This window comes from Coregonus clupeaformis, chromosome 21, assembly GCF_020615455.1.
Source record: "Coregonus clupeaformis isolate EN_2021a chromosome 21, ASM2061545v1, whole genome shotgun sequence".
In the NCBI taxonomy this organism is placed as follows: domain Eukaryota; kingdom Metazoa; phylum Chordata; class Actinopteri; order Salmoniformes; family Salmonidae; genus Coregonus; species Coregonus clupeaformis.
Window position 1 is genome coordinate 2942738 of NC_059212.1, and position 25234 is coordinate 2967971.

At 42.1% G+C, this 25234-nt stretch overlaps 1 protein-coding gene across 1 annotated transcript in view; it reads left to right on the forward strand.

Moving 5' to 3' along the window:
* Positions 1 to 24471, forward strand: part of basp1 (brain abundant, membrane attached signal protein 1) — a 73881-nt gene extending 49410 nt beyond the window's left edge. The window contains exon 2 of the mRNA XM_041841463.2: positions 21986 to 24471. Within this exon, the coding sequence (XP_041697397.1) occupies positions 21994 to 22680 (687 nt within the window). The 5' untranslated portion in view covers positions 21986 to 21993 and the 3' untranslated portion in view covers positions 22681 to 24471. The remainder of the gene's footprint in view (positions 1 to 21985) is intronic.
* Positions 24472 to 25234: the final 763 nt, after the last annotated feature.

The window sequence follows — 25234 nt, forward strand, 5'->3', positions numbered from 1 at the left end:
AGCTCTGCTCATAGTTGGTCCTACAGGAGCTATTTTATTTTCTAGCCTGCATACATTCTTTTCTTAATGGCTGACATCTGGAATCGATTGGCGGTACTATTTGACATGGTGGTGTTCAGAGTTTTGATTGAATGAGCGATTACATCTCGACTCAAGTTTATTCAGATATCTCCAGAACAGTTTTTTTTTCAATTAACAAACTATATGCCAATTGATTTCCTGAATTGAAATGAGCTTAAATAGAACGGATGTGTCATTTCAGTTTAAAGGTGTAGGAAGATACAAAAACATACATATAACTGACACAGTTAAACTGTGAAGGACCATCCTGATGCCTCAACTCTTTGACATCATTAACATTGCACCACCCCCAGGAGACCCAGTAGGCAAGTTGGATCATGGTACAAAGTATCAGTCCCTTTTGTATCCTGGAGCTCGACCATTACACGGAAGATGCGCAATCTGAGGCCTGTCATTTGAACAGGTGATGGCTCCCTAGGGGCGGCCATTTTGGCTTTCTTAGCGCAGTTACATGTGATGCCAGTTTTACAAGGTGCCAAAAACAGCCTTGAATGTGCAATGGCTCAGTAGCGCTAAGGGTGCAATAATGTGTCAGAGGATGTGAATAAATTCCTATGTGAAATAATAATCATGCGGATATGGTCTATGGCTTTTGTTACACATGAGTGTGTTTAATATATATATATAAAGTTGGAAGGTTTCATACAGCTTAGCCAAATACATTTAAACTCAGTTTTTCACAATTCCTGACATTTAATCCTAGTAAAAATTCCCCGTCTTAGGTCAGTTAGGATCACCACTTTATTTTAAGAATGTGAAATGTCAGAATAATACTAGAGAGAATTTATTTATTTCATCACATTCCCAGTGAGTCAGAAGTTTACATACACTCAATTAGTATTTGGTAGCATTGCCTTTAAATTGTTTAACTTGGGTCAAACGTTTCGGGTAGCCTCCCACAAGCTTCCCACAATAAGTTGGGTGAATTTTGGCCCATTCCTCCTGACAGAGCTGGTGTAACTGAGTCAGGTTTGTAGGCCTCCTTGCTCGCACATGCTTTTTCAGTTCTGTCCACAAATTTCCTATAGGATTGAGGTCAGGGCTTTGTGATGGCCACTCCAATACCTTGACTTTGTTGTCCTTAAGCCATTTTGCCACAACTTTGGAAGTATGCTTGGGGTCATTGTCCATTTGGAAGACACATTTGCGACCAAGCTTTAACCTCCTGACTGATGTCTTGAGATGTTGCTTCAATATATCCACATAATTTGATGCCATCTATTTTGTGAAGTGCACCAGTCCCTCCTGCAGCAAAGCACCCCCACAGCATGATGCTGCCACCCCCGTGCTTCACGGTTGGGATGGTGTTCTTCGGCTTGCAAGCAACCCCCTTTTTCCTCCAAACATGACGATGGTCATTATGGCCAAACAGTTCTATTTTTGTTTCATCAGACCAGAGGACATTTCTCCAAAAGGTATGATCTTTGTCCCCATGTGCAGTTGCAAACCATAGTCTGTCTTTTTTATGGCGGTTTTGGAGCAGTGGCTTCTTCCTTGCTGAGCGGCCTTTCAGGTTATGTCGATATAGGACTCGTTTTACTGTGGATATAGATACTTTTGTACCTGTTTCCTCCAGCATCTTCACAAGGTCCTTTGCTGTTGTTCTGGGATTGATTTGCACTTTTCACACCAAAGTACGTTCATCTCTAGGAGACAGAACGCGTCTCCTTCCTGAGTGGTATGACGGCTGCGTGGTCCCATGGTGTTTATACTTCCGTACTATTGTTTGTACAGATGAACGTGGTACCTTCAGGCGTTTGGAAATTGCTCCCAAGGATGAACCAGACTTGTGGAGGTCTACAATTTCTTTTCTGAGGTCTTGGCTGATTTCTTTTGATTTTCCCATGATGTCAAGCAAAGAGTCACCGAGTTTGAAGGTAGGCCTTGAAATACATCCACAGGTACACCTCCAATTGACTCAAATGATGTCAATTATCCTATCAGAAGCTTCTAAAGCCATGACATAATTTTCTGGAATTTAAAAGCTGTTTAAAGGCACAGTCAACTTATTGTATGTAAACTTCTGACCCACTGGAATTGTGATACAGTGAATAATAAGTGAAATAATCTGTCTATAAACAATTGTTGGAAAAATTACTTGTGTCATGCACAAAGTAGATGTCCTAACCGACTTGCCAAAACTATAGTTTGTTAACAAGACATTTTTGGAGTGGTTGAAAACAAGTTTTAATGACTCCAACCTAACTGTATGTAAACTTCCGACTTCAACTGTGTATATGTTTGTATATATACAGCTCTGGAAAAAATTTAGTTTCTCCGGTTTTACTATTTATAGGTATGTGTTTGGGTAAAAATAACATTTTTGTTTTATTCTATAAACTATTGACAACATTTCTCCCAAATTCCAAATAAAAATATTGTCATTTAGAGCATTTATTTGCAGAAAAATGACAACTGGTCAAAATAACAAAAAATATGCAGTGTTGTCAGACCTCGAATAATACCAAGAAAATAAGTTCATGTTCATTTTTAAACAACACAATACTAATGTTTTAACTTAGGAAGAGTTCAGAAGTCAATATTTGGTGTAATAACCCTTGGCATGCTCTCCACCAGTCTTTCACATTGATGTTGGGTGACTTTATTACATTAACATTTTTACATTTTAGTCATTTATGCCACTCCTGGCGCAAAAATTCAAAGCAGCTCGGCTTTGTTTGATGGCTTGTGACCATCCATCTTCCTCTTGATCACATTCCAGAAGTTTTCAATGGGGTTCAGGTCTGGAGATTGGGCTGGCCATGACAGGGTCTTGATCTGGTGGTCCTCCATCCACACCTTGATTGACCTGGCTGTGTGGCATGGCGCATTGTCCTGCTGGAAAAACCAATCCTCACAGTTGGGGAACAATGTCAGAGCAAAAGGAAGCACGTTTCCTTCCAAGACAACCTTCTACATGGCTTGATTCATGCGTCCTTCACAAAGACAAATCTGCCCGATTCCAGCCTTGTTGAAGCACCCCCAGATCATCACCGATCCTCCACCAAATTTCACAGTAGGTGCGAGACACTGTGGCTTATAGGCCTCTCCAGGTCTCTGTCTAACCATTAGATGACCAGGTGTTGGGCAAAGCTGAAAATTGGACTCATCAGAGAAGATGACCTTACTCCAGTCCTCCACGGTCCAATCCTTATGGTCTTTTGCAAACCTCAGCCTGGCTGTTCTTTGCTTCTCATTGATGAAGGGCTTTTTTCTAGCTTTGCATGACTTCAGCCCTGCCCCTAGGAGCCTGTTTCAAACCGTCCTCGCCGTGCACTTCACCCCAGCTGACGTTTGCCATTCTTTTTGTAGGTCACTTGATGTCATCCTACAGCTGTTGAGTGACATTCGAATGAGTTGGCGGTCATCCGGGTCAGTAGAGAGTCGTTTTCGCCCTCTGCCGGTCTGTAGCTTTGTTGTCCCCAATGTCTGCTGCTTGAACTTGTTCTTATGAACCGCCGTCATTGACATTTTAAGGATGGAAGCAACCTGACGCTCACTGTATCCCTCTACCAGTAAAGCCAGAATTGAACCCTTCTTTTCCTCACTCAAAACTTTCCTTTTCAACTCTTTTGGCATGGTCAATAGTTAAAAAAAAAAATTAATATTACTTTTGAGGTACTATTAGCACTGTTTTTGCCATCCTGCTGGTCCTATTGCAAGAGGATAGTGATGACCACAGCAGTGGTTTTTATACTTTTCCTTGTTAAATAAGATTTGGTTCAGGTGATCACCTAATCAGTACCTCATTCAGTAGAATGAGGTGTGCCTGTGTTGGAATTCAACAGACACTGGAATGGAATGGCTGTCATACATGTAGAGATGCTGATTTAAGAAAAATGTGCAGTGGTCTCTTAATTTTTTCCAAAGCTGTATATAAATAAATAAATAAATAAATAAATAAATAGAAACACAGGTTTAAATGAGAGAATTGGTTTAGAGATACTATAGTCTCTGTAACTACCCACCAAAAAAGCAAGAACCTTTCAGATTAGGGTTGTAAACATTCTGGAAACTTTGCAACCCTATCTAAGAATATGGCCAACCAGTGTTGCCAGTTGCTTCTGTTCAAGGTTTTAAAAGGCTTCTAAAGTTTGTAATTTCCACTTTAAAATGTCAGACTTGATTTGCCCTAACAAAACATGCATCATCCCCTACAAAAATGTCAGTTAATTATAATCCACACAATAATTCCCATTTCCGTGTGCTTCACGATTTTTTTTCCTGCTGTGAGAAACTGGTCAAATTGAGATCCTATATCTGTGGCATTACAAATTCAAGAGAAAAAAAACATTAATGGGAACTAGCAGTGTTTCCTCCATCCAACATGTCCTTATCAAATCACAATACATTAACCAGCCTTACTTCCAAACCCACCGCATTGTCTGCTGTAAGAAATAAATCAGACGTGTGAAAACCAACCCATCTCCGATTGAGTTCTTGAAGACTCGCTGTCATAGTCAGATTGGTCAGACACAGCTGTTTAGTCCAGGTTGGAACGGTAGTGGATGGCGCTGTGGTGTGGCATGTGGGGGTTGTAAATGCCAAATAGCCCTCGGATGTGTTGGCAGCTTCAGGAGCGTCGAACAGGAGAGGTGCTAAAGTGTCACTGCAGTAAAGGCTAAAGGAGACGTCGCTGACGACTGATCAGTCGTGGCCCTCTCTGGGTGTCACTGGACACTTTGATACGGAATACAATACATTACGGATGCTACCGTTACTGTGTGATTATGCTCTATTTACAGTATTTGGCTTTTGGGTCTATGTTGGTATGTGGTTGCTGCACATTGGGGCTACTTGTTGTTGTTACAATGTTGATACATTGTTGTTACATTGTAATGTTTGTACGTTGTGGCTAATTGCACATACATGGCCCTGCTCTATTTCATGGCTAACTCTGTGCTTAACCCTAACCATAACCGACTTTGCATCAACAGCTAACTTAGTTCTTCTAAACGTCTGCCCTATTCAGCCATTCAAGGTGCCCAGAAATTGCTCTACCGTTGTTCACATGATTATCAACTATTACCTCTATATCTTGAAGTGATAATAGTGCAACAAATATCTGTATTGTTGTGGATTCAAGCCCTTACAGGGTCTAGTGAATATTTTGTATATGCTGTTATCCTGCCACTGAGTTTTGATTACACCTGTCCATTAGTTTACATGCCCTGAAAGCCTGACCTGGATGTGTCAGACAGCGTGACACTGAAATCTTTCCCCCACTTAAAGGGGAAACCAGGAGTGCTCGCTTAAATTCACAATAACCCAAGATGGGACGTCAAAAGAGGTACGCTGAAGTGCTCACTTTGTCAAAGTGTTAAGACATATTTGTGTGTGTGTTCTGAATATCGGTTATGTTAGGTTGGAATATCTGTACTATTCAATGTAAAGTGTTAGCCTCTATGTCAAACCTGTGAACAGCACACCGAATAAGATGTAAAAAGTATTAGAAAATGCACATTGAAATTACTCTATCATTCCTGGAATACAAAGGAACTGAACTATTAATGACAAACATTGTAGATTACAGCAACCTGATTCTCTTTTAGGCTATCACCTACTGCACCGGCATTCTTGTAATGGTAGTAAGCATAGTAGTGGATCTGTGGTATGACTGATCTTTTCCTATGGTGGTCGTGCGAGGTTATGCCAGCTTGGTGAGGACGGACGTTATGACGCTGACAAGTCTAGTGGGAAAGGATTTTCAAACTGAAATGCCACCGTATCTTGAGGGACCGAGATTTGTGTCCGTGTATTTAAATACCCTTCTGTTGCTTGCTTTCCTGTTTGTTGTTTGCCATTTATTTCTGGCATTTTGGGTGAATTCGCATTCAAACCGAAGCTCTCAAAGCGCATTGAACGAAAATTCAAAGCTCGCTCACTCACTCACTCTCGTCTTTGCTGAGTGCGTCCTTTGACTCCTAAGCAGCCACTGAACACATACACAATTCTTTCTCGGCTGCCATTTTGATCAATAGCCAATTCCAGCTAAGGGGTTTGCCCCTGCTCGGTCAATTTGGGAATTGATTCAGTAAACACCAACAAATTGTGTGTGTATGTCTGTGTGTTTGCGCATTTGTTTGAATGTGGGTGCGTGCGTGTGTGTGTGTGTGTGTGTGTGTGTGTGTGTGTGTACAGCCTTGGGCCAAAACAAGCAGTTCACACCTCCTAAATGCACAGTATGGAAAATGACTCTCCTTTTTTCAATGTCTAAGCCAAGAGGGGAGGGGGCGGCAAAGTACAGCCCGCGGGCCATATCCGGCCCACCGGGCACTTCAATCCGGCCCGCAATACATTTTTTAAATGTATTAAATATTATTATATTTGAGTTACGATTTTTAGCCTAAAATTACTCATTCCATGATATACAAACAACCTCCAATAGATGGCGCTGTAGCCAAACTCGAAAGAGTCATGATTCTACGAGCCTCTCGTTCACATGTCGTTCACCATAGGGGGCTTATTAGAGCTTTAAACAGTGTAGATTTGTTGATTGCTAGGCATACAAATACGATTATTTCTTGATACATTTGAAACAAGGTCCAGTTGTGGCCGCAACCGGACTAGATTGTGAACGACTCTTGACAGAATGCATTGCTTGACTGCTGTTTCAAACGATTTGTTCTCGAGTTCGAGTTTGTTGGGCAGATGCTGTTCATGTTTTGGTTCTATAAAGCTGTGTCCATAACATTCAATAATCAATTAATTGCAGTCATTCTTGCACCATGCGATCAATTATCAGCTCTAAACATGTCTTTCTCTTCTCTATGCTCATGATCTATTTTCCTGCGTGAATATGACAGACAGTTGGTGGTCGGAGCACATCTCTGGAGCCGCTGAGCCGGAGGGGCGTGTATTAATCCTGCTGTAGGTCTCAATGCGGCCAGCACTAGCAGGTCCAACGAATGACTATAATGAACAAGTCACTCAGAAAAATGAGTCATGACTCTCGAGTCAGTAAAAAGAGTCGTTCAAAAAGAACGAATCGTTCGAACTGCACATCACTACAGTTTACACATTTGTCCAGGTATTTCTATAGCTTCTTTTTAGAAATACACGCCTATAAAAAAAAAAAAAGACATTACAAAAGAAATGATCACACAAATCCAACATCTTGTTAGTTAATTAAATGCCATGTCACTAGAAATGATTAACTTTTAAGTAAAAAAAAGTATCTACCTGGTTATTAGTTGTTTTTTTCAGGCACTGTGTCAAAACTAGCAATGGGGGTAAAAATATGAAAACCAGTGTCCCCCACATACAAAAATACTACAGTTTACTATAGAATACTACAGTACTTACTATAGAATTATGTGGTAAACTGTAGTATACTATACTATCACACTGTAGTATACCTCAATCATGTGCAATACTTACTATAGAACGCCACTGCTTATAACTATACGTTAAGTATATCTATAAGAAATCTAATGTGTTAAATAAATTATATCCTGCTCAGCTTTGCATTTGGTTTGCTAACTTGCTAGCTAAGTGGCTAGATGTCAAGATCAAGCTTCTTGGTTACAGCAGGGACATTCTAGCCATTATTTAGCTAACATTTTACTCCTTGCCACTCTTTGTCAAAGACAAAGAGACTGGCCATCTTCAAATATGAACATTCTATCATTATTGAGCTCAAGGAGAACAGAGGAGTTGATCCTGATTCGATAACCCTCACAGCTATCCACCAATCACAACATTATCCAAATATTGGAACTATCACTTTTTTCTCTTCACAGAACAAGTTGGTTTCCGGTTGCTAAGCAACCATTTTTTGTTTGTCCAAACGAAACCAGTCTGTCAAAAGTTGCTAGCTCATGTTAAAATTCTCAAACTAAATACATACTGCAATTCCAACCACAAAACCTATTTGCTTTGATTTTAAGACTCAAATTACAACAACTTGCCTAGCTAACAGCTAATTGTTTGTTTTTGACTTTGTTATCATTCTAATTATATTTGAGGCTTCATGGAAAATATGAATGTTAGTGTATTCAGAAAGTATTCACACCCCTTCACATTTTGTTGTGTTACAGCCTGAATGAAAAATTTATTAAATTGAGTTTTTTTTTGTCACTGGCCTACACTCAATAGCCCATAATGTAAAAGTGGAATAATGTTTTTCAATTTTTTTACAAATTAATTAAAAATGAAAACTTAATTTCTTGAGTCAATAATTATTAAACCCCTTTGTTATGGCAAGCCAAAATAAGTTCAGTAGTAAAATTTTGTTCTGTATCTATGGACGCGACCCAGTCGTTCGTTCTAAATGTTCCATTGCCATACTGGCTGGCAACGTTCTTATCCCTTGCTTGTTAGCTAGCCAACTATGGCTAACTTACAGTCACGTCAAAAAGCCAGAATAAGCCAGAATAACAAGTAGCTGCATTTGCATTTGCATTTGTTCAAGCTCTTTTCTAGTGACATTTCTTTGGATACATCCATAACAATGAGCTAATGAGGCGCGATTTCGCCTGTCATAGAAAATGTGCTCACTCGTCAGAACACTGTTGTTCAGCTAACAGAATCACTTCAAACTGAAGCTGGAAAGACTGCAAACTAGCTGCACTTCGTTTCGTTAGACCTTTTTTCAATTGACATTTCTTTGTATATCCATAAAAATGATGCCAGCTGATTCATGATTTCGACTGGTTGAGAAACGCTGCCTGTCTGTCTCGTCCCGACTCCCGACACGTTCATTACTATGGGACAGCTGGAGATCGAATTTGAATATTGAAACAATGTTGCAAATGTTGGAGAGACAGACAGCAAGGTTTATACAAATTTCCGCTGTTGAAAACTAAATGTTAGTCTAAAAGAAATGTGAGAATGTCTAGATGCTTTTTATAGTGGAGATCAAGTTCATAAAGTGCCTGGCTGGGCTGATGAGACAGTGGATTGCGCAGTCAGATGGAACAGAGTAAATAGGCATTTTAACGTCATAGATTTAGCCGGTGGTAACTTGTGGAATAGACCCACCCGTTGTATAAAATACCCATAAAACCCAGCGGTCAAACAGGGAAATGGTTCTAATAATTTTTCCACCATTAACTTTTCCCGTAGGGGATTTTAGAAGGGCTGTGTTTTGCGTAGGCTTACCCTGGCGTGCCTTTTTGATAACCATGTAAATCTCTCGGACTGTCACGACTCCTTCCGAAGCTGCCTCATCTCCTCCCTCCGAAGCTGCCTCATCTCCTTGTTCGGGCAGGCTTCGGCGTTCATCGTCACCAGCCTTCTAGCCACTGCCGCTCCTCTTTTCATCATTCCATTTGTTTTGTCTTGTTTTTAACACACACCTGGTACACATCCCCTCATCAGTCTCTGTATAATTATTCCCTCTGCTCCCCATGTCTTTGTGTGTTATTGTTCCATGTGGAGGTGTCACTAGCTCGTGTTGAGCATTGTTACTTTTATCGTCTTTTGTTTTCCCAGTACGCATTTAAGTCGCACTGTATTTGGTTTACGCATTGCTGTGGACTGCTGTATTGGCCAAATAAACCTCCTGCACCTGGCTCCGTCCTACTCACCTTGTTACACGGACAAGGTGACTTTTATCAATATATTCGGTTCCATTTACTCTCAGATTCTAAAATGCTAATTAACATCAAAGTAGACATTATTCAAGACTACAAATCCCTGAAAGCTCTTGCACGTCATCTGTAGCTGGCACCTTTGCTAACAGGTACATTTAAATAAATGTAGCCAATTTATTCATTACTACATTTAGCTAACATTAAATAGTTAATCCAGAGATTCTTACCTTTGCCTCGATTTGACAGTCTCATCCAGATCATCATGGCATTTTGTAGTTCATTATGATAGCCACATTAGCAGCTAATTAGCGTTTCATTTTTTTAAATACAGGTGAACATATTGATAAAAGTCACCTTGTCCGAAACATCCCGCTAGGGTAAGCCTATACGAAACACAGCCCTTATGTTAAGTGTTTCTAAAATCCCCTGTGGGAAAAATGAACAGTAGAAAAACGATTGAAACCATTTCCCTGTTTGAGCACTAGGTTTTATGGGTATTATGACTCGATTGCTTTTCCACCACTGCCTCCAGAAATGTGAAATTATGTGATGTTGCTAGGTAGCCAATCCAATATGTGACTGTGCAGCTGGCTTCGCTAATGTTGCTAGCTAGCTAGCAAGAAGTTTAAGAATTTAATTCACCGTCACCATGCTGTAACTAACATTATCCCATAGACTGTGATTGTAAATAGGACATTTGTTCTTAACTGACTTGCCTAGTTAAATAAAGGTTAAATAAAAATAAAACAAAATACTCCTGCCAGTGCCAGCCAGACTCAGAGCCATGTATTTAGCTTGCTTACATTAGCTAGCTAGCTAGCTAAACGGTTAAAATCAAATCAAATTCGTCACATGCACCGTATACAACAGGTACCTTATTGTGAAATGCTTACTTAGAAGCCCGTAACCAACAATGCAGTTTTAAGAAAAATAAGAGTTAAGAGAGTATTTACTAAATAAACTAAAGTAAAAAAGTAACACAATAAAATTACAATAACGAGGCTATATATACAGGGGGTACCGGTACTGAGTCAATGTGCACCCCTTAGTCGAGGTAATTTAGGTAGTATGTACACATAGGTAGGGGTAAAGTGACTATGCATAGCTAATAAACAGCGAGTAGCAGAAGCGTAAAAAAAGGGAGGGTCAATGCAAATAGTCCGGACAGCCATTTGATTAACTGTTCAGCAGTCTTAAGGCTTGGGGGTAGAAGCTGTTAAGGAACCTTTTGGACCTAGACTTGGCGCTCCGGTACCACTTTTTAGGGCCTTCCTCTGACACCGCCTGATATAGAGGTCCTGGATGGCAGGAAGCTTGGCCCCAGGGATGTACTGGGCTGTACACACTACCCTCTGTAGCGCATTGCGGTCGGATGCCAAGTAGTTGCCATACCAGGCAGAGATGCAACCAGTCAGGATGCTCTCGATGGTGCAGCTGTATAACTTTTTCAGGATCTGAGGACCCGTGCCAAATCTTTTCAGGCTCCTGAGGGGGAATAGGCATTGTCGTGCCCTCTTCACAACATTTCTTGGTGTGTTTGGACCATGATAGTTTGTTGGTGATGTGGACACCAAAGAACTTGAAGCTCTCGACCTGCTCCACTACAGCCCCGTCGAGGAGAATGGGGGCGTGCTCGGCCCTCCTTTTCCTATAGTCCGCAATCATCTCCTTTGTCTTGATCACGTTGAGGGAGAGGTTGTTGTCCTGGCACCACACTGCCAGGTCTTTGACCTCCTCCCTATAGGCTGTCTCATCGTTGTCGGTGTTCAGGCCTACCACCTTTGTGTCGTCGGCAAATGTAATGATGGTGTTGGAATCGTGCTTGGCCATGCAGTCGTGGGTGAACAGGGAGTACGGGACGATGCACGCACCCCTGAGGGGCCCCTGTGTTGAGGATCAGCGTGGCAGATGTGTTGTTGCCTACCCTTACCAACTGGGGGCGGCCCGCCAGGAAGTACAGGATCCAGTTGCAGAGGGATGTGTTTAGTCCCAGGGTCCTTAGCTTAGTGATGAGCTTTGAAGGCACTATGGTGTTGAATGCTGAGCTGTAGTCAATGAACAGCATTCTCACGTAGGTGTTCCTTTTGTTCAGGTGGGAAAGGGCGGTGTGGAGTGCAATAGAGATTGTGTCATCTGTGGATCTGTTGGGGCGGTATGCGAATTGGAGTGGGTCTAGGGTTTCTGGGATGATGGTGTTGATGTGAGCCATGACCAGCCTTTCAAAGCACTTCATGGCTACAGACGTGAGTGCTACGGGTTGGTAGTCATTTAGCCAGGTTACCTTGTGTTCTTGGGCACACAAACTATGGTGGTCTGCTTGAAACATATAGGTATTACAGACTCGGTCAGGGAAAGATTGAAAATGTCAGTGAAGACACTTGCCAGTTGGTTAGCGCATGCTCTGAGTACACGTCCTGGTAATCCGTCTGGTCCTGGTGCCTTGTGAATGTTGACCTGTTTAAAGGTCTTACTCACATCGGCTACTGAGAGCGTGATCACACAGTCGTCCGGAACAGCTGGTGCTCTCATGCATGCTTCAGTGTTTCTTGCCTCGAAGCACGCATAGAAGTCATTTTAACTGGTCTGGTAGGCTCATGTCACTGGGCAGCTCGCGGCTGTGCTTCCCTTTGTAGTTCGTAATAGTTTGCAAGCCCTGCCACATCCGACGAGCGTCAAAGCGGGTGTAGTAGGATTCAATCTTAGTCCTATATTGATGTTTGTCGGAGGGCATAGCGGAATTTCTTATAAGCGTCCGGGTTAGAGTCCCGCTCCTTGAAAGCGGCAGCTCTACCCTTTAGCTCAGTGCAGATGCTGCCTGTAATCCATGGCTTCTGGTTGGGGTATGTACGTACGGTCACTGTGGGGACGACGTCATCAATGCACTTATTGATGAAGCCGGTGACTGATGTGGTATACTCCTCAATGCAATCGGATGAATCCCTGAACCTATTCCCATCTGTGCTAGCAAAACAGTCCTGTAGCTTAGCATCTGCGTCATCTGACCACTTCCGTATTGAGCGAGTCACTGGTACTTCTTATTTTTTTATTAGCGCCCCTTGTGTGCACTTTCGGTAATACCGTATACCCCGGTATGGACCAGAAACAATATGAAAATCTGGATACCCTAACACACACACCTGGCTAGGACAACACACATGAGAAAATACTACTGTTTACTATAGAATACTACAGTACTTACTATAGAATTTATCGCAATTTGTGCCACCCATAAGTGAGAACCCTACATGCCAAGTATAGACTATATTGTGTTCCATACAGTATATAGAAAAGAGCAGAAGCGCTGAACTATCCGTTCAGACCCCAGTCCTACTTACCTACAGGTAATGGAAAATTTGCTCTATTAGTATTTCTCCAGTAGGTTTCCTGTAGGAGTAAGCTTCCACTTCTATCAAAGATAATAAAACAAAAACACTATAGTAAATACTACAGTTTTCTTTTACTACAGTATCGATACTATAGTCAACTGTAAATACTACAGTGTACTACAGTATAATACAGTATACTACAGTAAATATTACAGTAAATACTAAAGTATTCACTGAAGAGGAAGAGTGTTTTTGCGGACTTTAGTCAACAAAAACACTACAGTGAATACTACAGTAAAGTCCAAAAACTACAGTGAATACTATATTATTTATAATTTAGTATACTATAGTGTTTTTTCTTGTGGTAAGATGATCATCACCTGCAATATTTTTCCCTGGTTCTTTCCTGCGCTCAGCAGTTGCTGGGACAAGCCACATCCCTAACCCCTTCCCTCTTGGTATACTGGATGCATCCCAAATGGCACTCTATTCCCTCTATAGTACACTAGTTCTGACCAGGACTCTTGCCAAAAGTAGTGCACTTTGTAGGGAACAGGGTGCCATTTGGGATGCCGACACTGAGTTGCTTTTAGAGCCGAGTTAGCAGCAGCATGATTGATGATCCAGGATCCACCACCTATGGCTCTCTTCTCCTAGATGATGTTTGATTAAATATCTGCTCTGACGTTGTCAGTCTAAATTAACATTTGAAATGCAGAAGACTCAAGGGATGGCGATTCATCATTTAGGGTTGGACAGTGTGGTGCCTTGATTAGGACAATCTTTTCTTCTCTTGTCCCGCTCTCCCTTCCAATCATATCAACCTCTCTCTCTCTCCTATCTCTCTTGCCTCCTTTCCCTCTTGTCATGTCCTTTCACAATGTCCATCTTTCACACTGTTTCTGTCATCTCGTTTACCTGTATCTCTTTTAACTGCTTGGTCTCTTCATCGCCCTTCTACCTCTTCCTTGTTTCCTCTGTCTTTGCTTATTTTTCTCTCTCTCATCTCTTTCTCTTTCTTCCTTGTCATCTCCCTCATTGCTTCCCTCTGCCTCTCTGCTCGCCCTCTCTGTCACCCCTTTGTCTTTCTTCCATTCAGTCTCCCTAGTTGCTTCTCTCTCCCTCGCTCTCCACCGCCTCTCTTTTTCTTGTCCTCTCTCGCTCTCGCGCTCTCGCTCTCTCGCTCTCTCGCTCTCTCGCTCGCTCTCTCTCTCGCTCTCTCGCTCGGGGCAGATGGACTTCTCTCCAGGAGGCCCCGAGGTCTCAGTAATCCGGCGGCCGTGGCAGGCTGGGGCGGCTCCTCCTTTCACCGGTGGTCTAGGTGCCATCCTGAGACGCCCTCCCTGTCTGGCTTCACTACTGTCATGACCACGAGCCAGCCATGTTGCAGTGCTGTGGGAAATACAATAGGCACAGACACAAAGAGGCACTATAAGGTTCCATGCTAACAAGGGTTTATAAGATCTTTATAAGCTTTAATAAGCCCATAATAATCCATTAACAAGGTATTTATGAGTGTTAAGAAGTTACCAGTTAAAAACAGCGAAAGGCACAGTACAAGGCATGGTTCCATGCCAACAAATCAAATCAAATTTTATTTGCAAGATGCACCGAATACAACATTACCGTGAAATGCTTACTTACAGCCCTTAACCAACAATGCATTTATTCCTTAATAAAAAAAAAGGTTTATAATGCATTATAAGGCATTAACAAGACATTAATAAGGAATTAATAAGTGTAAGAAGTTACTTGTCATGTATAAATGACTTTTCAGGTTTGACATTGAGAAGGATATAATAAAAAGTAAATATGTTAATATCCATTAGGAAATGTTTTATTGTCAACATTTTAGTTCTTGCTATAAAGTATGCAATCTTTTCAAGTTCCCTGTGATAGCATGAAACAGGACGCTATGTCGAAACACATCAACTCACTTCCAAGTACTCGGCACTGCATTTATTTTCAATACACGTTTGGAATACAACAGTTAAGTGCACAACTAGCTACAGTACCAGTCAAAAGATTGGACACACCTACTCATTCAAGGGTTTTTCTTTATTTTTACTATTTTCTACATTGTAGAGTAATAGTGAAGACATCAAAACTATGAAATAACACATATGGAATCATGTAGTAACCATAAAAGTGTTAAACAAATCAAAATATATTTGAGATTTTAGATTCTTCAAAGTCGCCACCCTTTGCCTTGATGACAGCTTTGCACACTCTTGGTATTCTCTCAACCAGATTCATGAGGAATGCTTTTCCAACAGTCTTGAAGGAGTTCCCACATATGCTGAGCACTTGTTGGCTGCTTTTCCTTCACTCTGCGGTCCAACTCATCCCAAACCATCTCAATTGGGTTGAGGTCGGGTGATTGTGGAGGCCAGGTCATCTGATGCAGCACTCCATCACTCACCTTAGTCCAATAGCCCTTACACAGATTGGAGGTGTGTTTTGGGTGATTGTCCTGTTGAAAAACAAGTGATAGTCCCACTAAGCGCAAACCAGATGGGATAGCGTATCGCTGCAGAATGCTGGTAGCCATTATGGTTAAGTGTACCTTGAATTCAGTGTCACCAGCAAAGCACCCACACACCATCACACCTCCTCCTCTATGCTTCACGGGGGGAACAACACATGCGTAGATCATCCATTCACCTACTCTACGTCTCACAAAGACACGGCGGTTGGAACCAAAAATCTCAAATTTTGACTTATCAGACCAAAGGACAGATTTCCACCGGTCTAATGTCCATTGCTCGTGTTTCTTGGCCCAAGCAAGTATTTTCTTCTTATTGGTGTCCTTTAGTAGTGGTTTCTTTGCAGCAATTCGACCATGAAGGCCTGATTCAAGCAGTCTCCTCTGAACAGTTGATGTTGAGATGTGTCTGTTACTTGAACTCTGTGAAGCATTTATTTGGGCTGCAATCTGAGGGGCAGTTATTCTAATGAACTTATCCTCTGCAGCAGAGGTAACTCTTGGTCTTCCTTTCCTGTGGCGGTCCTCATGAGAGCCAGTTTCATCATAGCACTTGATGGTTTTTGTGACTGCACTTGAAGATACTTTAAAAGTTCTTGAAATGTTATGGATTGACTGACCTCCATGTATTAAAGTAATGATGGACAGTCATTTCTCTTTGCTTATTTGAGCTGTTCTTGACTTTATATGGACTTATCAAATAGGGCTATCTTCTGTATACCACCCCTACCTTGTCACAACACAACTGATTGGCTCAAACACATTAAGAAGGAAAGAAATTCCATAAATTAACTTTTAAGAAGGCACACCTGTTAATTGAAATGCATTCCAGGTGACTACCTCATGAAGCTGGTTGACAGAATGCCAAGAGTGTGCAAAATATATTTTGATTTGTTTAACACTTTTTTGGTTACTACATGATTCCATATGTGTTATTTCATAGTTTTGATGTCTAAACTATTATTCTACAATGTAGAAAATAGTAAAAATAAAGAAAAACCCTTGAATGAGTAGGTGTGTCCAAACTTCTGACTGGAACTGTGTGTGTGTGTGTGTGTGTGTGTGTGTGAGAGAGAGAGAGATACATACAGTGGCTTCGGAAAGTATTCAGACCCCTTGACTTTTTCCACATTTTGTTACGTTACAGCCTTATTCTAAAATGGAATAAATAAATAAAAATTCTCAGCAATCTACACACAAAACCCCATAATGACAAAGCAAAAACAGGTTTTTTAGAAATTTGCGAAAATGTAAAAAAAAAAGAAATCCCCTTATTTACATAAGTAAATACCCTTTGCTATGAGACTCGAAATAGAGCTCAGGTGCATCCTGTTTCTATTGATCGTCCTTGTGACGTTTCTACAACTTGATTGGAGTCCAGCTGTGGTACATTTAATTGATTGGACATGATTTGGAAAGGCACACACCTGTCTATATAAGTTCCCACAGTTGACAGTACATGTCAGAGCAAAATCCAAGCCATGAAGTCAAAGGAATTGTCCGTAGAGCTCTGAGACAGGATTGTGTCGAGGCAGAGATCTGGGGGAAGGGTACCAAAACATTTCTGCAGCATTGAAGGTCCCCAAGAACACAGTGACCTCCATCATTCTTAAATGGAAGAATTTTGGAACCACCAAGACTCTTTCTAGAGCTGGCCACCCGGCCAAACTGAGCAATCGGGGGAGAACCTAAATACTCTGACCATGATGAAACCAAGACTGAACTCTTTGGCCTGAATGCCAAGCGTCATGTCTGGAGGAAACTTGCCACCATCCCTACGGTGAAGCATGGTGGTGGCAGCATCATTCTGTGGGTTTGTTTTTCAGCGGCAAGGACTGGGAGACTCGTCAGGATCGAGGGAAAGATGAACGGAGGAAAGTACAGAGAGATCCTTGATGAAAACCTGCTCAGGACCTCAGACTGGGGCGAAGGTTCACCTTCCAACAGGACAACAACACTAAGCACACAGCCAAGCCAACGCAGGAGTGGCTACGGGACAAGTCTCTGTATGTCCTTGAGTGGCCCAGCCAGAGCCCGGACTTGAACCCAAACGAACAACTCTGGAGAGACCTGAAAAAAGCTGTGCAGCAACGCTCCCCATCCAACCTGGCAGAGCTTGAGAGGATCTGCAGAGAAGAATGGGAGAAACTCCCCAAATACAGGTGTTCCAAGCTTGTAGCGTCATACCCAAGAAGAGTCGTTGCGGTAATTGCTGCCAAAGGTGCTTCAACAAAGTACTGAGTAAAGGGTCTGAATACTTATGTAAATGTTATATTTCAGTTTTCTATTTTTAATACATTTGCAAAACTATTTTTGCTTTCTCATTATTGGGTATTGTGTGTAGATTGATGAGGAAAAAAAGCAAATTAATCAATTTCAGGTTAAGGCTGTAACAAAATGTGGAAAAAGTCAAGGGGTCTGAATACTTTCCAAAGGTACTGTATATATATATCAGGGCAATGTATGTAGTACAAAGTAGTATGCTTTCAAGAAAAAATAACCATCAAAGAAGGGCACCTATTGGTAGATGGGTAAAAAAAGAAGAAGCTGACATTGAATATCCCTTTGCGCATGGTGAAGTTATTAATTACACTTTGGATGGTGTATCAATACACCCAGTCACTACAAAGATACAGGCTAACTCAGTTGCCGGAAAGGAAGGAAACCGCTCAGGGATTTCACCATGAGGCCAATGGTGACTCTGTGGTCCTCTGTAGCTCTGCTGGTAGAGCACGGCGCTTGTAACGCCAAGGTAGTGGGTTCGATCCCCGGGACCACCCATACACAAAAATGTATGCACGCATGACTGTAAGTCGCTTTGGATAAAAGCGTCTGCTAAATGGCATTATTATTATTATTATATAAATACTGTTTTCATTTCAAAGGAAATAGAATGGGCAGAGTCCTGTAGTTTAAAGACGAAGCTTGCATTTTCTATGGCTCCATGACAAAATAAAGGAACAGTCATGTACAGTGACTTCATATCAGAACAAGTCCGATCTCTCTTGGATCTGTATGTTTTGGCTGCTGTTTGCAGGTTAAATGGACTCTTTTGTGTTTGAATTGGAGCGTTTCCTCCAGGTTCCCTTGGTCCGGCTCCAGTCCCTGCATACACTAAACCACATGTACTGCAGAGAAAGACACTGTGTCTTTGTGAAGAGAACTCATTGTGTGTGAGGATGTTTGTCAGGGATTGTGGCCACACAGGCTGCCAGTCAAATGGTACAGGGTAGAAAAGAGTCCCTATTGTCATCTGTAATAACCCGTGATAGGAACGGTATGGAGTTTGTAGACATTCAGAGCAATTCACATGACAGTGGAATATTACGGATGCCAGGTGGATAGGAGTATTGATCAACATGAGGTTACATCACAATTCATGGGCCTTTAACGAATGGGCCACAAATATCTTAAACATCTGTCTGCACCTCTCAACGTCTTCAGTTTTTATGTAAAGCACAATGCACATACTTGTTTTGGGTCCATTCAATTGAATTTCCCACAAATACACTATGAAATACGTTACAAAGTCAAGAGTATGTATAGTGTTTGAAACCTCTTGGCTGCACAATGAAGTGCCCTACTGAGATGAAAAATATATTGATTGATATATCGATTGATTCTCAGCAACCTTCTGGCTTTTAAACATTTTGACTTCATCATAAAGTGTCTTAGTTTCTCGCTACGTGAAATTTGACAATGTGGAGAATATGTAATACTCTGCTGTATATATAATATGCTGTCATATATAGTACTCGGCACCTGTAAGGTCTATTAGATGTGCATATGGATGTACACTATTTGGATCAGTTTTAGGTATTGAAAATCCTCTTCCCCATAGCGAAGGCAGATGGTCACTCAGGTTCAATTGAGTTATAGCAGATGACGAGAGCCAAGAGCCTGCAGGTATGTGTTCAGCAGAAGCCAAGTCAGACACTATATAATTCAATTGTTGGAAGAGGAGATACCTGAAGCGCCCTCCTATCCCTGTCACTGATCCCAAATCAGACTCATTGTTCAATGGAAAGTTATTAATAACCCTTTATTTGGACCATCCACCATAAAGCCGTTAGCATGACGTCAGAAATATTCCTAGTCAAGATATGACAACTGGCTTCAAACAGTCATGCCAATGTCACTCATCACTAAGTCTAGCAAGGTTGTTAGCTGATGAAGTTGCCATGGAAGCCACATGCAATATTGTACAATATTATTTAAAAAATATAGACTTAAGCCTCCGTGGCTGCTCATGACAACTATTACATCATGCTTATTACAGTGTAATTGCAGTTTTATGACAGGAGTTTCAAGTCCATTGGTACTACAGAAGGTTGGTCATCAACTTGACACCTTGGCAAGATTTGTATTAATATTTGTAGTAGAAATGTCTCCCTCGCTCCCCAGTCATCTGAATCAGTGTTTCACCAATATGAACGAAGGGTTGAATGTGTGCATGAGGAATGTATAGCTTTGCATCATCTCTTGTTGCTGAGAATTCCATTAGCTGGCTGCAATAATCTTCAGAGGGACTTTAAGAGGCTAATTGATAGGAGTGCATGTTGATAGGAGTAACAGATATTTTAATTTCCACTCGCTCTTGGCGTCTGAGCAGTGGGAGTGCTTATTGCATACTCAATGAAGGGACAGCGATCTTTTGAGAGGGAAGTAACTAGCACACGAGGGGGGGCGTATATTTATCAAGGGTCTCAGAGTAAGAGTGCTGATTTTAAGATCAGTTTTGCCTTTCAGATCTCAATAAATAAGATGACCGGGACTGGGGGGACCTGATCCTAGATCAACAGTCGACACTAAACGACCTTTGTGTTTATAGGCAGTAGCATACAGTGGGGAAAAAAGTATTTAGTCAGCCACCAATTGTGCAAGTTCTCCCACTTAAAAAGATGAGAGAGGCCTGTAATTTTCATCATAGGTACACGTCAACTATGACAGACAAATTGAGGAAAAAAATCCAGAAAATCACATTGTAGGATTTTTTATGAATTTATTTGCAAATTATGGTGGAAAATAAGTATTTGGTCACCTACAAAACAAGCAAGATTTCTGGCTCTCACAGACCTGTAACTTCTTCTTTAAGAGGCTCCTCTGTCCTCCATTCATTACCTGTATTAATGGCACCTGTTTGAACTTGTTATCAGTATAAAAGACACCTGTCCACAACCTCAAACAGTCACACTCCAAACTCCACTATGGCCAAGACCAAAGAGCTGTCAAAGGACACCAGAAACAAAATTGTAGACCTGCACCAGGCTGGGAAGACTGAATCTGCAATAGGTAAGCAGCTTGGTTTGAAGAAATCAGCTGTGGGAGCAATTATTAGGAAATGGAAGACATACAAGACCACTGATAATCTCCCTCGATCTGGGGCTCCACGCAAGATCTGACCCCGTGGGGTCAAAATGATCACAAGAACGGTGAGCAAATATCCCAGATCCACACGGGGGGACCTAGTGAATGACCTGCAGAGAGCTGGGACCAAAGTAACAAAGCCTACCATCAGTAACACACTACGCCGCAAGGGACTCAAATCCTGCAGTGCCAGACGTGTCCCCCTGCTTAAGCCAGTACATGTCCAGGCCCGTCTGAAGTTTGCTAGAATGCATTTGGATGATCCAGAAGAGGATTGGGAGAATGTCATATGGTCAGATGAAACCAAAATATAACTTTTTGGTAAAAACTCAACTCAGTCGTGTTTGGAGGACAAAGAATGCTGAGTTGCATCCAAAGAACACCATACCTACTGTGAAGCATGGGGGTGGAAACATCATGCTTTGGGGCTGTTTTTCTGCAAAGGGACCAGGACGACTGATCCGTGTAAAGGAAAGAATGAATGGGGCCATGTATCGTGAGATTTTGAGTGAAAACCTCCTTCCATCAGCAAGGGCATTGAAGATGAAACGTGGCTGGGTCTTTCAGCATGACAATGATCCCAAACACACCGCCCGGGCAATGAAGGAGTGGCTTCGTAAGAAGCATTTCAAGGTCCTGCAGTGGCCTAGCCAGTCTCCAGATCTCAACCCCATAGAAAATCTTTGGAGGGAGTTGAAAGTCCGTGTTGCCCAGCGACAGCCCCAAAACATCACTGCTCTAGAGGAGATCTGCATGGAGGAATGGGCCAAAATACCAGCAACAGTGTGTGAAAACCTTGTGAAGACTTACAGAAAACGTTTGACCTGTGTCATTGCCAACAAAGGGTATATAACAAAGTATTGAGAAACTTTTGTTATTGACCAAATACTTATTTTCCACCATAATTTGCAAATACATTCATTAAAAATCCTACAATGTGATTTTCTGGAGAAAAAAAATCTCATTTTGTCAGTCATAGTTGATGATGAAATTTACAGGCGCCTCTCATCTTTTTAAGTGGGAGAACTTGCACAATTGGTGGCTGACTAAATACTTTTTTTCCCCACTGTACATCCTCCTTGGTATATCAATGTTGATTACCAGAGTGCAGTGCATCAGTATCCACTGGGGATATATCACCACCAGCTTTTCCAAAGTCTAAATTAATTCCTCTCTTTTTTATCTTTCAGAGGCTAAAATGGGAGGCAAGCTCAGCAAAAAGAAGAAGGGATACAATGTAAACGATGAGAAGGCCAAAGACAAGGATGCCAAACCAGAGGGCGCGTCAGCCGAGGAGAGCGAAGCCCAGAGCGACAAAAAGGATGAGGCCCCTGCTCCCGCCGAGACCACCGAGGTAGCCAACGACGCAAAGGACGCGCCCGCAGCCGATGCCACGACGACCAAGGAGGAAGAAAAGGGTGCCTCCCCTCCCGCCAAGGAGCCGGAAAAACCTGCAGCGGAGCCCAAAGCGGAGGTGTCTAAGGCTGCGGAAGTCGCCGACCCTGCCCCCAAAGCCAAGGAGAAACCAGCCGACCCTGCGAAAGAGCCAGCCCCCGCCGCTAAGGAAGCCGCCCAAGCTCCAGAGGTCAAGGCCCAGGCACCTGCACCACCCGCAGCCCAGGCTGAAAACAAAGACGAGGCCGACGCTAAAAAGACTGAGGACCCCGCAACACCAGCAGCTAAAGCCGAGGTGGCCCCTGTTGCCGCTGTCCCCCAAGCCAAGCCCACAGAAGCAGCAGTGGCAGCCCCGGCCAAGGAGGCCCCAGCCCCTAGTTCATCAGCAGCACCGCCGGCTTCCGCTGAGCCCGCCGCACTGGTCAAGGAGGCCAATGCAACAGAGGCACCAGTTCCAAGCAAGGATCAAACCGTAGCAGTTCAAGATTAATGGACGCTTCTTTTAAGAAAATAAATTACGTTAAACAACAAAAATGAAGTAAAAGAGAGAAAAAATGAAATTAAATAGCCCACCCATATTAATATTATAATAATTATAATAATAATAATGATTTGTTGGAGGAGGAGGATTGTGACAACAACCTTGAGAAGGATGATGCTGCTGCTGCCGATTATTATTGTTATGGTTATTCTATTTTTTCTGCTGTAGTATTTGAACTTTGATACAAGTCTGTGTCAACCATATGCCCCTCCATTTCACACCATCCTTCCTCCATCCATTTCTGGGATTCAGCATTCTCCGCCTTCATCTCGCTCACAGTCCTCTCAGAGACCTCTGTGGTCTGGGACCATACACGTACATTCCCCTGGACAGTGTGCTGCGGATGTCTTAAAACGAAGTGGAAAAAAAGGGGTTTACCAGCTGGACATGCACTCTGTCTGTCCCATCCTCGACTCACCCCCTCCCCCATTCCCCAAACTCGCTCCTCTCCAGAGTGCCGTGTTCTCTGCTACCGTACCTGTCACCTCTGTTTTGGCGCCAAGTGAGTTCCCTTTGCTGTCCTCATAGTCTGCAGCTTATTTGGTATTTTTGGGTTGTTCGCGCTATATGTGGTCACTCAGTTTCTTGCCGCCTGTTTCCCGACAGGTTCATGCCACCTCGCTCAGACTCTGAGTTGAGAGGAGGTACTTTGAAATTCTGAGACTTTCCCAGAGGTACAATATCTGTCTACGCATTCTTAGGCATATGAAGATGTCCTAAGAAGTTTTTTTTACAACACTCTTATACCTTCTTAGTTTTTCTAAGAAAAACAGTAGTTGTAGATGATCTGGATGGTTTTTGAAGCATTTCTTAAATGTTCCTAGAAATCCTGAAAAGCTTTGTAGATTGTTCTCAGACGTTCCAGCTCTGAATTCGTAGACATCGGGAATTCTCAGTTCTTCTGGGCCATTCTGACTGCAGCATAGTCTGTTTCTCTTCCTTACAGTGGGGGGGTGGTTGTTATCTTATTTCAGTTGAAAAGTAAGACATATCTACTGTGTTTTAATCAATTTAGCTCAATGGCTCTCAGCCTATAGCACAAAGGTGCAATACATTTACACTCAAAAAAGGGATAGTGCCCAGCTGACAACAGTAGTAGTGTTGTCTGGGGATGGGGGTTCTAAATGAATGGTACTGCATGAGGCATCTGCAGCCTACTCAAGCTGCCATGGTCCTTGTAACCATGGCTACCATGTGACATGTTCGAGTAGTAAGATGGAAGAAACTCGCACAAGGAAGGGAGCCTCTAATCTTGTCATCTCCACCTACCATGCATTTTCCTCTACTTTCTGCTCATATATGTTACATATATGAAAATATATGTAGGTATATATGTAGATTTATTCACCCCATTCATTCATTGTCATTCGTTCATTGAGTACCTTTCGGTCAGTTTCTCCCAGTTGACACACAACATTTATTTTTGCCCAACAATGTAGAAACGTTGCGAGGAATGTTGTGTGTCACTTGGGGGATTGTCTCTTCCTCTCTTGACAAAGTAATTGCATGTCCGTGGTTGGGTAAACCTGTGTAGTCCTGTCTTTCGGTGAAGTGGAAAATAGCTTTTTTCAAGTCTGCATTCATGGCAATTACAGTTGATATTTCATTCCATGTCTTACCGCTATCTCCACACCACCTCTCATTCAAACAAAATAAAATAAAAATGTAAGCATTCAAATTATATGTACTTGTATAAATGGTGCAACAGTAATAAAATTTAAGAAATTGATTGAAACTTCAGGCCTCTAGCAAGACCATATTTTGTTTTCCAGCTTTGTCACACACATCAAAAAACTATCAGGCCTGCCTTCACCTTTTGAACTGTCTCTGTCTGAACAGCATTTGGCATTGGGCTTGGAAAGAGAGAGCTCGAGACCTGCATTCAAGCTCAAGTGCTGTAGATATGACTGACGTCACTGTGTTTGCTTAGCAGCTTTGCTTCCTTCCCTATCTGGGTACACTGTCCTTTAATGCTGAGCGATTAGTGCTTTTTGAGGTTGGTTCGGTTTCGGTTCGGTCCTAAAAAAAATAAGCATGGTCTTCGATAATTTTTTAAAACATGAAATGCATTATGAGCTTTTTCCATGGAAATTCCAAAGCCAGAAATGGTGAACATTCAATTGCCAAAACATTAAAAACGTTCCCTTGTCTAGGTGTACATTGGTAGACATCAGCAGAAAAATTATCAAATGCCAGAATTTTCTCCATCTCCTTAGCTATCATACTCTAATTCCACTGATTTCAAAACTCGGACCTCCAGAAAGTGGAGAGCAACACTTATGCAGTTATACTACGTGATATCTTTCAAAAAAGCTGCGTTAGAAAGGATTACCTACACATACTGACCAGCTCATGTTATAGGCAGAAGCGTGCTACATGGCAGACCAATCCGAACTCATCTCTCGACATTTCCAGCCCATTCATTATCTCAGCCAATCATGGCTATCGGGAAGGTTGCTGTCTTTTTCCGTGGCTAAACCAACTAGGCTCATAATTTAACAAT